General features: G+C 35.9%; 1 protein-coding gene across 10 annotated transcripts in view; it reads right to left on the minus strand.

Annotated features, from left to right (window-relative positions):
* Positions 1-1,512: 1,512 nt before the first annotated feature.
* Positions 1,513-14,311, minus strand: part of LOC140858129 (sm-like protein LSM4) — a 57,476-nt gene continuing 44,677 nt past the window's right edge. For 7 of the 10 annotated variants that reach the window (XM_073257783.1, XM_073257782.1, XM_073257785.1 and 4 more), the window contains 6 exons: positions 9,759-9,800; positions 9,501-9,599; positions 9,322-9,399; positions 2,511-2,553; positions 1,902-2,057; positions 1,513-1,788 (listed from right to left, as the gene is read on the minus strand). In XM_073257783.1, the coding sequence (XP_073113884.1) occupies positions 1,766-1,788; positions 1,902-2,057; positions 2,511-2,553; positions 9,322-9,399; positions 9,501-9,599; positions 9,759-9,800 (441 nt within the window). In that variant the 3' untranslated portion in view covers positions 1,513-1,765. Of the gene's footprint in view, positions 1,789-1,901; positions 2,058-2,510; positions 2,554-9,321; positions 9,400-9,500; positions 9,600-9,758; positions 9,801-13,858; positions 13,946-14,311 lie in introns of those variants that run through there. The other 3 variants (XM_073257786.1, XM_073257787.1, XM_073257780.1) reach the window with 3 other exon arrangements.

Genomic DNA, 14,311 nt, shown 5'->3' on the forward strand with positions numbered 1-14,311 from the left:
AAAATTTAACGTTCAGCAAGTGTAGTTGATATTTCTCTTTTTTTTTTTATTGAGGAATTGACAATTCCACGAATACAATTATACCACGTTGCCACTTACTAGATATATTTTACGTCCTCTCCAAACCATACCCAACCTGAACTTTGTATAGGCTCCATGCACATACAGCCTTGCATCTAGTCCAACATTCACCCCATGCACCGAGATCTAGTCCCCTCAAAGATACAGGCAACATGCCAACCTTGCATCTCTGGTAACCGCACATCCTGACATTTTGGGATACGTTCCAGTAAAAATAGTGCAAACATGATTGGTAGAAGGATGTTAAGCCTGTAATTATGCGGGCATAAATGACAAAAGAAAACCTGCACTGTCGCAACAAAATGGTTGAATTTCTGTTCTTTATTGATCAGAACAATTGTCATGGAAAGTTGAGCACTAAAAAGAATAGCGCATTAGAAAACATTTGATGCAAGAGATCAAATTAGACACAAGTCGACAAGGTTTAAAATGCTCCAACAACCTCTAGATTGCGTAGTTAGTCAATGCTAGCTCCATAAATCAAGCTGGACCATACGCTCTGTCATTATCAGATAGTCTTCGGCTCAAAAAGGATTATTCATGGTGTCCGAACAGAAGAGATGATTCACACCCAAAGTTCTAGTTTCTGGCCAAAATGGTATTGAAGAAAATGTTCCTCCTGGATCTTGAATACTCATGCCTTGCGTGGAAAGAAACGTTTTAGATATACAAACTTGAGATACTTATATTAAATCTTGCTGATTTTCGACTTGCCTTGTCTTTAGTAGATGTCAATCAGATAGATCGTGAAAGCGGGACATAATATACGATCTATGAGCTGATTCGGGATGGTTCTTCCACAGCAACTCCTCAACCGGTTGAATTTTAAGCTGTACGCATAAATTGACATGATATTTCTCAGTGCTCCATGCCAAGCATGATAAGCATTTTCCTTTGTCAGAACTCAAAAGTCACGACAATGCAAACTCAAAATTTCACATCTTCCCTCCTCGAGCAGCCAGCCATCAACTGTTAGAACTGCGATGACCAGAAACAGTTAAGTCAGATCCTCACCTCACACAAACTCCAGCGAGGTCCACATATGTAATGTCTACCCTGATCAGACTGCCTCTGTTGTGCCTGACTTGGAACAGGTTAATACTGAATGTAGATTCAGCAAATGATAAGATACTAAATATACAATGAAGGGGGAAAGAATGATTTCTACCCTGGATCGTTCTTTCACCGAGAGCTTCTGGCTCTATTGATTCTCTATGATGCACTGAGCTGTATTACTTCAGAATGTGATTTCTTTTCTCTTCAGGAGCCTTGTCCCCTTGCTGTACCAGAGATACATGCAGACATACATTCATATATTATACACAAACATACATACATATACATATACATACATACATATATATATATATATATATATAGAGAGAGAGAGAGAGAGAGAGAGAAGGGAAAGGAAAGTGCTGGACTGTCACATATTCCAACTGATCTTTGTGCTCATAGAAAAGAAAATCATGGAACAAGCAATTGAACATTAGAATAGTTTCCTTCGGTCTTCCTACAACTAAATAGATCCTCTAAAGCTTCCTCACACATGCACCTGTAATACGCTAGGCCCAGAACACAGGTGAAGCAATCTTACATCTACTGATTCATTCTTCACATTGAGGTTATCTATGCAACAGAAAGAAAAGCCTTTAAAACTGTCATTTTATTTACTTGACCTGTATCAGCCACGGCCGCGCCCTCCACCTGTTAAGATTTATTCCATAGAGATAAAGCATGAGTCAGTTTTATGCACAAAGAAAGTTCATGCCTCACACACCACCAAGAAACCCTGATGATATGAAGAGGGGGAAGTGTACCTCTGCCACCACCACCTCTACTGCCACTTGCACCCTTGCCACGACCACCTTTGCCACCATCTTCCTGACCACGTCCAATGCCTTTAGCAGGCCTACCGCTGCCACCATCCTCTCTACCTCTTCCCCTTCCACGGCCAACACCAGGTGGCTTTCTGTCTGCACAGAGGACATAAAATAAAATTGGTTCAGGATGGTGCCAAATATGCGGACCGCTAAAAGTTAATGTGAACAAGGACAGCAGCTATATGCCATGGCTCATACTCTTCGTCAGCATCTCTTCTGGGAGGAAGAGGAGGGTTTCTGTTTTGGGAGGGGGGGTGGTGGAGGTGTGTTGTCGGGTAAGACGTCAAGTTTGTTCGATCAAAAATCAAGCGGTCATCCAACAGCAGACAAATAGGCAAAAGAACCTAATAAACTCATGGGCTACTATTGCAGTATGTCTTGAAGATCGTTCAATAATCTATGCCATATATTGAAAAAGGGCATGATTGTTTCACCTTTGTCAAGTGATGAACATAGATCTATTACCTTATAACGTACAAAAATTTCCAGTATCTTGAAGTTTAAATTCTCATAATATCAGAAGTATAATAGGTTTAAGCAATTTACCTGAACGGCTCTTGGTAGTTTCTTCTTGGACCTTGTCAATTACCTAGAAAAGCAGCCATCATTATAACTTCTTTTTGGCACACCACATGAAATAAAGAAATTGGAAGTTTATGAACCACACATCCAGATAGTTGCATAATCACATATTCACTAATAGGAGGCTTAGCTACTACAAGTTAAGAGCATAACACATGTACAGAGAAAGCAAAATAACCCGTCACCCCTTATAATTTCCCAAGACAGGTTTAGAGGAGTAAGGAAGAATTGACACAGGGATTGCATTCATCTCCATGGCACAATCTACATAAATACAAGCCAATCGGAAAGACAACAGCCAAACAAACTTGATCACTAGACCATGTTTAGTGTAACATCACGTGGTAACACAAAATTGAACCCATACAACATCATGAATACCCACCTAATATTTAAGCATAAACACTGGATAGAAACAGTGTTCTTAGTGTTACCCGAGATATAAGTTGCCTGGACAATTGGCATGGTTGCCAAGTTTCTAAGTGTCCTTAAGTGTTGGAAATGGCAACCTCCAAAAATATAAGCACAGGAATTATACATAAACACGCACACGCGCATGCGCAGAGAGAGAGAGAGAGAGAGAGAGAGTCAATCTAGGTAGGACAGTTCTGAGAGTATTTGGTTTCGAATGCTTCTTAGTCAAAAACAATGTAGGGCATCTGAAAATGAAAAATCAGCACTGTTGATCATCATCTATGGCATTTTTAAATTTGTTAAAAACAAAAAAAGGATGCGTCTTTGAGATCCTTTATCCTAAAACAAAAATGACCATTTCAACAGTATAATATCATGTTTCAGTTCAAACTTAATTTAGAAGCATCTAAATTAGCTGAAAATTTGATCTATTTATGTTTTAAAGTATTCAGATCAAGATCAACTATTCAAAATTGCAAATTATATACTTTATACGATGTTTTTGCTCACTAGTTATATTTCTCCTGTTCATTTCTTCCCAGCTTGATGCATGGCAAGAGCGCTCAAAAATTTAAAAGAAAATACCAATGTATTTTATAATCTTAAATCATAATCATCTGTACTGGTTTTTGGTTTTGAGAGGCCCTTCATTATTTTTGACTCGGAAGCATTTTGAAACAAATGCTCCTAGAAGATCCCAAATCTGGTTAGGTTCTCACATTGATGATCCAAGCCGTTGAATGCGATTCACTATCTCTAAACTGCTTACAAACCAAAAATCATATAACTTCAAGACCCCTAGCCTATGGATCAAGTGGTCTAAAAATTTGGATAGTTCAAATGACATGAAATAATATATATTCTTTGACCACTCATTGCTTAGGCTAAGGGTCTTTAATCACATGATTTTTAGTAAGTAGTTTAAAGATAGTACTAGATAACATCCAATGGCTTATATTATTGATGTAAGACCTCCATCATTCGATCTAGACTTGATCCAATCTAAGTAGAGATTCACTCAAGTTTAGCCAAGTATAGCTATATGTGTGTGTGTGTGTGTGTGTGGTGTGTTATGTGTGAGCACATGTGTCCATGTGTATGCGTGTCTTGAAGCCATTGCTTTCCAAAACAAAAAAACATGGAAGGAAAAAAAAAAGGTAGAGACAGCTGCCTTATCTAGATGCTGGTTATGTGAAGGTTAGTGGATGGCAGTAGTTTAACCAAACAAATAAGAGCCAAAAATGCCATGATAAATTTAATTGATAATGCTCAAAAAGCAGGCTAGCCCTATTACCATAAGTCATGGAGGACAGGCGAAACTCTCTTCTCTCTCTTTATTTTTAATTTTTTTTCCCACAATTTATCCTACAACCCTCAAAACGTCAACCAAATAGTGAATAATTCTAGACCTTGGAGGTGGTGGCTATCAATAATTTAATATATTTACCCCTTAGTTAACTAGTTGACAGCCAAACATAACCTAAGTTATTCCTTGGGTATGTTTAAGTTATTTAACATGTGATAAGATACTTAAGTTGATAAATAACGATGATAATTCTATATTAAACACATAATGGATGCTTCACAAAAAGTACCTAGCACTCAAAACTAAGAATCTCTCACATGACACTCCACAAAAATAAGTATCGAGAAGCACTTGAAAGTTGAGTTTCCAGCTGACTTGTATTGTGTCCTATTATGTCATGTCCGCATGTCCAAAAAAAATGCTGACGCCCCTAAATTAATGTCCATAGAATGATACCTTGTACAACTTGGCCGCATGTTGGTTTGCCAAGACTTGCTATTGCTACCAAACACTAAACCCCCTCAAGCAGGAAACTAAGCAGGGGTTACTATGGTAATTGAACTCTCAAATATTGGCACCTTATGCATTGCAGCATATATAAGAAAGATCTCTAGTTCAATTGATGACAGACATTGAGACATTAGTCAACTGGAAGCACTTATAATTTCTTTGTAGAATAAATCATCTGATAATCATTCACTTTCTTACAGTTTGAAGGAGTTGCACAATCTTGATGTATCAAAGATAGGGCATTAATTTTAGACATGCACAGAACAAAGTTATCACAAGAAATGATATGAGAATCCTACTAAAGGATACCGAAAGTCCATATATTCTACCACATCAAGAAAATAACTATGTAGACAAAAACATACATATATTTCACGTCCTACACAAGAGACTAGGAGTTGGTAAGGATATATGTGCTGGCTGTAAAGTACAAATTAAGGAGACTCTTAGTTTCTACACGTTGTTTTATCATTGTATATAGGCCTTGGGCAACTGGATAAGCCCACCAAGTCAGTCTGGTAATTTAAATGATATTAATTCAACAATCTATTGTTTGCAAACATTTCGTAAAGTTACATTTATTCCAAGCTACTCAAATTGCAAATAAGCTTTGTGGTGGGATCAATATTTCCTGGGGTCCCAAGCCTTCAACTGTTCTCCACATGCAGCATTGATGAGGCAAAAAATGCTCATAAATATCCAAAATTGAAGAGTTGGCATTGCTATGGGCAAGGCTAAATTATGAGTATGTGACAATTACATTAAATGAAGAATCAATGGATGATGACCAAGGGCAATATGATCATATGATAGAGATGATAGCACGTCATGAAATTTTTTTTAAAAAAAAAAAGTAGGTGCGATGCACCATCGTAGGAAATGATAGCTTTTCAACTTCCCACAGGAGCAAACAAGCAGCTAGTTCTGCATCTATAACCTTCTATTCTAATGCATATTAAAATTTTATTTGTATCTTGTAATGGTAAGATTAAGTCATGGAAGGCATGGTCAAGTTTCTCATTGTCCAAGTCCATGTGCCGATTCAAGCTAGTCACATTTAAAAGTTCTAGCAAGCTCTCTGTCACTTTTCTCAATATGGTTCAATAATTTTTATTTTTGCGCACAATGAATCCCTCTTCCTTGGATCACTATGGGTGCAGGGAAATATGTTCTCTATAGGGCCCCTTTACATTTATACAATGAACTGCACCAATCAGGCACCAAATAATGTTGTGGAAACACAAAAATAAAATCATAAGGCAAGATGAAAAGAAAATATGAAAACTTTTAAAAATACTCATCTAATATAAACAATATATATCAACAACACAAATAGAAAAGAGGCTATGGCTGTGCTTGGATGCTAAATAACTAAATGGGGGTTAGATAAGTTTAACCATTGGTAACCACCTCCAAATCAGCTAACTACCAGTTAAAAGTTATCTGCTGTTTGGTTGATCTTTCGGAGTCTAGTGGGATAAATTGTGGAAAATCTGAAAATTAAAGAGAGAAGAGCGAGCTCCTTAGCTCTATCTCACCGTCCGCCATGAAATAAGTTAACCAGTTTGTCTGCTTTTTAGGGCATTGACCGACTAAAGTATCATGGCATTTTGGGCTCTTCTTTGTCTGGTTAAACTACTGACCAGCAGATAACCAGCATCCAAACAAGGCCTAAGTGAGTACAGTTACAACAAGCACTGCACCCCCACCCCCCCCCTCCTTTTCTCCCCTCCTTTTCTCTCTCTCAAAACAGCATCCAAACATAAGGCTATTTATATTCCAAGCCTAGCCCTCACATTTCTAACTTATTGACATAGGCATAACCTAGAACAAGGCCTTGGCTTGAAGCATGAAAAAACAAAATCCAAGTTGAATAAAATATCAAGTGCAACAATTAAAACTGCTACAATACACCACAAACATATTAAACCCTCTAGAACATATTGATGTGTGACTGCACACTCAAAAATTGAGAATAATTTGAAAAATAAATAAATAAATAAATAGTAGTGTTGTCAAAGGCGATCTAGGCACTTGGGCAGGGCAAGGAAACCCTTAAATACCTCACACTCCCCAAGAAAGGTTAGTTTACTAAGGTAACATCTAGGCAAGCACTTGGGACAAAGTAAGAGGCATTCAATTGTGCACCTCTCCAATGTCTAGCACAATTTTTTTGACATGTTTCACCCATTTTTTTAGAGCTTTGATGGCTTTATGTTGATTTCAATTTTGATCTATTGGAGCCCTCATAAATAAAGGACCACCATAGGATGTTTTGTGGTTAATTCTCTAATATTATGTATTGTTGTGAAACATGAAACATGTTCTAGGAAACTGTATTTCACTGTCATCTTTAAACTTGAAAACTGTTTTAGGATGTTCATTGGTCCATTTTTGCTGATTTTTGTTTTAAAAACATGTTACGAGAAGTGTTATTCTGATGTGATGTTTTCAAAGATGTAAAACATGTATCTAATTTTTGGGATGATCATGATTTAAGATGTTTAAACATGAATAAACAATTTTATTATGAGTGTATTGTTTTCGAATACAAGCAATATTTATTTCTAATGTAATTGTTTAACTTTTTCATAGATGAGTACCTTGCTTTCTTCAACAGATGCCTTTTTAGCACCTGGCACCTCAGACAATATGAGGTATTGTTATCTTAAGCATGGCTTTTGCTTTTGATAACCTTGATAAGCAGAAAATCCTCTCCGTGATGAAGCAACCAACAGTCGACTATTAAACAAAAGATTGTATGCTGGACAACATTACCATAAAGAAGACAGCTAACTAGGAGCCAAGAGTATCATACATGGATATGAGCTCCATCCCTCTACATTCAGCTTGGTTTTATAAATTCTACCATGCCATTGATCCTTGTCTGAGCCCAAGTCACTAGTCTGGAAGTGTTCATGAGTTAGTTGTGCATGGCTCTCAATGTTCTTCCTCAAAAAAGAAAATATCCCAGACATGTATTCCCTCATCTATCTTACACAACTTTCCTTCATGGATCTCCCTCAAACTGTATGCTCCAACATTCAACCTCTGGAAATCCTTCCAAATTTGTATTAACTTATATAAGTGCTACTATAATCAACTTTCGTGCACATAAATACAGCATAGATATTTAGTTTCTCCTTCATCTTTCCTTTTTTGCTTGCCTTTTTTGGTGTTATGAAGATCGCTGGAGCTTGCATATTTCATTAAATTCACTAAACTATGTTCTTTGTTGAGGAATAAATATAGCGTTCTGTCCTACTATATTACTTTTTTAACTTCTTCTTATCAACAAGCTCATTCATTAGTTGCCTTTTGAACCTCCCCTTCCAACCACCAATTTCCCTAGCCATGAACTTTAAATTGGACAATTTTGGACATTTAAAGCATCCCAGAAGCTACCCTATTGATGAGAACCACCAAAAAATACTCAATCTTGAGGCACCTTAGTAATCTCCAATAGCAGTTATGCTCATGATAGATATATATGGAAACAATTTGCATGTGTTGAGTTGCTAACTCTGTACAACAAATAAATTTTGATGCTTATTTCTCATGTCTCCTCCCCTCACCTCCCCACAAAAAAAAAAAGGAACCAAACCTATACATGATCAATTAATAATCATTATGTCTTCATATTTTATTGTTAATTACATGCTATAACTGAGTCATGTACAATTATAGTTTCACGTGTCGTAACTAACATATCATTAGCAGCTCTGGAACACTGACTTTATCTTATCATATACACATTTGCACTGGCACATGTTTGGGAATAAAAGCTACTGTTTCATCAGACTGTATCTACCATTGTGACAGCTAGGTTTCCTTCTACGAAAACCCTACACCCCAATTTGCTTAACGAACCTGTCTCATCCCAAACTGCATTTTATTAATTGATCTAGTTCAACATGCACCACATAGAAACTAGTAAATTTATACCGTAATACCAACTCAATTTTTTTAAAAGAATGAACAATGTCAGGACATAGTTTCACAAATTTATAGCCTTACCCAAAATTATATTCACCTGAAAGATTGCTTCATAGATAAGGGAAAAATAGGAATATTTCATTTTGAAAATCATCAAAAAAAAAAAAAAAGAGTTGATTTGTCTATCTTGGCAGTAATGCTTATACGGTCCTTAATCAAGCTAGTTTCTGTAATTACTGGCTTATAGGCATCAGCCAATTATCTTCCCAAAGCATTCATCTTCTTTGTAACTGAAGATGGTGATGGCACCAGTAGCCTGCTATATTAGCGTCAATTGATTAAACAATGTATGTAGATGTATTGTACAAAGAACTATATGTATCATGTCTGCATGTAAATACACAGACATCAGCATAAAATACCAAATTAAAAAAAAAAAAAAAAGTCCTAACCAAATTTTTAAAAATAATAATAATAATAATAACAGAATTGGTTGAGATACTCCAAATTATAAATGACTAGTTGGATCTGAAATGAGTAATACCGCAAGAATAAAGTGAGAGGGTAAAAGGAAAAAGCAAATTCTGCTGCAAAGGTTATGCTACATACCTCATCAGGAACTCGAAGATACTTAATGGTGTTCCCTCGAATGTAGCATTCAGGCATTCTCCAAAACCTATCTCCATCCTACACCACAATGACATCCTATAAGAACACAAGACAATGCCAGTCTAATTCCACCTGAGCAAAACAACATCAATACATAAAGCAAGACAACAAAGCAGCACCTTTGAAGTGCAAATGACCTCACGAAGGTGAATGTTCATCCAGGTATCACAGTTCACCAAATGCCCATTGTACGTCTCCCCATTCTTCAGCTCCACCAGCTGTCGCGAGACAACAACGTCATCAATCAATACGCTAAATAACTACCAATATCAAGAAAAACTAATCCAAAAACAAAACCCCAGCATAATAAATCGAATAAAGCACACAACCCTTAACCTAGGTAAAAAGAAACAAATCCAAGGACACAAGCATCTCACCATGGGATGCCCTTGGGCCGTCTTCAGGAGCGATAACGGAAGCTGGAAAGCAGCACCAAAGGTATAATCTCAAAATCAGAACAACCCACTAATCCAAAAAATATCTAAAAAATACCGAAAATTCGGAACAATTTAAACTTTGAAACCCTAATTCCATATGAACCCTGATAGAACCCACAAATTTATATTAAAAAAGGGAAAAAATCTGAAAATTTGTTTGAAAACTAAATCAAGGTTTATTAATTTCTTGAAAATAAAATAAAAAAAAAGGGGTTTTTTGTTTGGGGCCGGCCGCATAGGCCGACCCACGCCATCCGGCAAACGGGGCGGCCACGGCCGCGGCCATGCCAATGATGGCGAACGGGGCAGCGAACCGACTGAAGGGGGTGGTGGTGGCGGTGGCTGGATCCACCACCGCCCGCAGTATCTTCGATGCAGCCGCGTGAACAGCGGCTTGTGCCGCAGCGGTCGGAGCGACGGCGGGTCTTCCGCTGCCCTCCGGCAAGGGCGGCAGCCTGCCGCCCTCCCTGCTAATCTCCGGTGGTCGAGAAGAATAGGGGCCGCCGTTCGGCGCAGAGAAACCACCCAGGTTTCTCACGATTGGGGAGGATGGGATTTCGGGTTCGGATCCAGATCCAAACCCGTGTAGATCCAAACCCATTAGGCTATCGGGTTTCTGATTTCAGGTTTTGGATTTAACCCATTAAATTTTGGATCAGACCCGTTGACCCAATTTTATTTTAAACTATTTTATAAATAACCCCCTGAAGAACAGTTTATTATAGATAGATTCTACAGTTTTCTGGCAGACTACAGAAAAACCCTTCTCTTATCTAGGATTTACGGTTTAATCCTCTATTATTAAGCTTTTTGGTAAAATCGTGGTATCTTTTTCGTTTTACATCTGATTTGAGCGATTTTTAAACCGGACTCATAATGACTTGAAAAATATTTTGGTTCATTTTCATATATGATAAAATATTTAAATAATTTAATATTATTTATTTGATAATTTTGCTCACTATAACAACATTCAAGTGTATTTTCACGTAGCCCAAAAGATCCGCAGCACTCTATGAATGTTGGGTAGCTGAGTCATCGAGGAGTAATGACTTTTTCTCTCATTATAGCTTTGAAATTGCATAAAGGTGTATTTGTTACTGTTGATCCAAAGGTGACTGTAGTTTGATACAAAATTAACAGTAAAAAGTTGACTAACTTGATTGCATAAAGATGGAGAGTTCTACATCCAAATGTGGGAATAATCTCGAATTTTTATAATCATATTAGTTAATCACTAAAAATATAACTAATATGATAGACCACAGTTTAAACATGAATTATGTATACATACCATAATTATTGCTCTTGCTTATATATTTCATATTATTGTTGGTTATGATTTATGTGATGCATGTTTTGGCATTATTTATAATGTTTAAATTTATAATTAAATTAGTTGCGATACTTATTGTATGCTATGATTTTTGCCCAAAGATATTTTATAATTGTATAATAAGTATTATTAGCAGAATTATGTTATGAAATCTGCATCATGATCATAATTGTGAGCATGTTCTTTTACTTACAGTTATTATCCCTGCTTCACTCTCATCGCATCTATCTAACATTCCACACTAAATGGATCGAATTATCCTGATTGGCATGAGCAGCTTCTCATTATTTTAGGATGCCTAGACTTAGATTTGACCCTTCGTAAGCCTCAGTCAGATCAATTTATCCCCACAGTTCTCCTAATCATAAGAAATTATGTGAAAAATAGGAGTGTTCTAATAGATTATCTCTCATGATTATTAAGAATTTTATAGTAAAAGATATTAGGAGAGCTGTTCCTGATAACAAATTGGCCTTTGACTATCTTTTCTATGTAGAATAATAGTTTATCAGATCAAATAAAGTCTTAACTGGTATCCTAATGAACAAGTTAATCTCTATGAAATATGATGAATTTTTAGGAGTGTGAAGGCACATTATGAAAATACATAATATAGCTGAAAAATTGAATGATTTTGGTACGACGGTATCTGAAGATTTTTTTATCCTATTTGTTCTCAATTCTCTTCTATCTCAGTTTATCTAATTTAAGATTTACCCCAACACACATCAGGAATCATGGGCAATAAATGAACTCACTCTTAGTGTGTGCAAAAAGAAGAGAGATTGAAACAGAAAGAGATCTTAGTTGTTCATGTGGTTTCACAGGAGCATCCTAAAAGAAAGAAAGTGAAGAAAAAAATAAAGGAGCCAACAATCCACCAAAAAAAAATTTCATAAATTGAAATGTTTCTTCTGTAACAAGGAAGGATATATCAAGAAAAATTATGAAAAAGAAGGAAATGGTTCAAAAAAAAAGGGTATTCTCTTATCACTTATTTGTTTTGAAATCAATTTCGTTGATGTTCCTTCTAATACTTGGTGGATTGATTCGAATGCTACAATTCATGTTTCTTATTCATTGTAGGGATTTCTTTCAAGTTGGAAGCTAAATGATAGAGAGCAATGGATCTTTATGAGAAACTAGATGAAGTTCAAGGTCATTTTAGTTGGGACCTATAGACTTATTACAGACACCGGATTCCAATTAGATCTACATAATGTCTTTATATTCCTTTAGCATTTAGAAATTTCATTTCTTTAGCAAAACTTGATTTAGAAGGTTTTTCATTTACTTTTGTAAATTCAAGCTTTAAATTAATAAAAATTTCTATTTTGATTGGTACTAGTGTTGGAATTGTATTCCAAAGCCAATCATCAGTCTGTTGATGGTTGAGCTCATTGTTATAATTGTACATGATTGTTAAATAATAAATATTATTTAGTTTTTCATCACTTTGTACATCTTTTTTGAATTTCTATGTTATGATGAAGTTCTTAGGATTATTTGAATCAATATAGGAGGATATATCATTTAGTCCTTAAACCTAGTTCATGACCAAATGATATGCTATTATTAGGATGATAGCTATATCAAGTGTAGGTCATTGTGTGCCATATGTGTTGGTTGTCCTCTTAATCAAGGAGTGTGGAGACACTGACATCACATGCAAGTGAGACGTAAGTATACATCTCACTGAATGTGACCAACTACGGAGCACTCGACTGTCAAGAGTAACTCGTGAAGGATATGGAAAAAAGTGTCCCTCCAACTTGAGATCACCATAATAACTTGTAAGCAACTCAATGTGCTTTAGTATCAGACTATCTGTATTTCTAATTCAGTGTTGAAAGATTTTTGGGTACAGTCAAGTACTTATGAAGTCGGTACGTGAATCAAGATAGAATTGATCCCTCCGAATAAGTTAGAGTTAATGCATCAGTGTATTTCAATTCAATAAAATCTCGATCGAAATAATCCATGTGATAGATTTGAAAGTAGTTTAGTAAGTACAAAATATTTTGCTATTATTTTATATATTAAAAAATAAAATCTAAATCACTGAATCAAACCATATGTTCGAGCTAATCTATTAGCAATTCTATCTCTAATTATACCCATCTCTCATCGAGAGTTAGCAGTCCTGTCCATACTTGTAGTAGTTTGGCTAGGGGCATCAATCTCATCTTCAATAATACTATTTTCATCAATATATTCAATAAAAAACTATCCTCTCATGCCTTCTTCCTGATATAATTATGAATTGCACATGCACTATAACAATTCATGCTTGCTTTTTAAAGAATATGGAGGCATCTCTCTCAAGATAGAAAACTACTTCTTCACCACTCCAAAGCAATGCTCAATCACATTTTGTAGAGATGAGTGATGATAATTGAATAACTCTTTGCTTGTTTTTGATTGACGACCCCTTCCTCGATAGTCTTAAGATGATAACGTTCACCTCAATAAAATATAAGATAGCCATGCATGTTTGTGAAGTCAGAGTCAACTATATACTACTTTCCTCTGGTGGATTAGAAAATCTATATTCAGTATTTGTGACCGCTGACATAAAAATCGAGAATCATTTGCAATTCCTTCCCAACCAGATATGATAAAAGTGAATAACATATCAAATGAGCATGCACATAAAAATTTTGAGTTACTATGGTCTTCTTCCCTCGATGAGGAATTTGCTTACTAGAGGGCACGTAAGTACTAACATGCATTCCATCAATAGCTCCAACACAATCCTGCATGTAAATTATTTTACTTAATATCAAGATAATAAAATAATTTCATTAACTTTAAATAATAATATGGACATACGAAAATACCTTGAAATAAAGATAGTATTTCGGATTACAACGAATTTCTGGGAGTTTCAGCAAAAGAAAGTGGCACTATAAGCTCCTTTGCATATCGAACAACTATCTTTAGTGTCTTTCCAAAATGAAGACTAATTGTCTATCCAGAATGCTGAGAACGATCTGCCACTATTTGATTTGACTCTCTTTGATCAATTATCATAAAGAATATAGCAATTTTTCTTCAACACTTACAAATCGAGAATCATGCAATAGATTTCTTTACCTCAAGTCAAAGCAAAAGTTAAGAAATATACAACTATCCATCCTAAATAAATCTAGACACC

The sequence above is a fragment of the Elaeis guineensis genome, chromosome 5 (genome assembly GCF_000442705.2).
Source record: "Elaeis guineensis isolate ETL-2024a chromosome 5, EG11, whole genome shotgun sequence".
In the NCBI taxonomy this organism is placed as follows: domain Eukaryota; kingdom Viridiplantae; phylum Streptophyta; class Magnoliopsida; order Arecales; family Arecaceae; genus Elaeis; species Elaeis guineensis.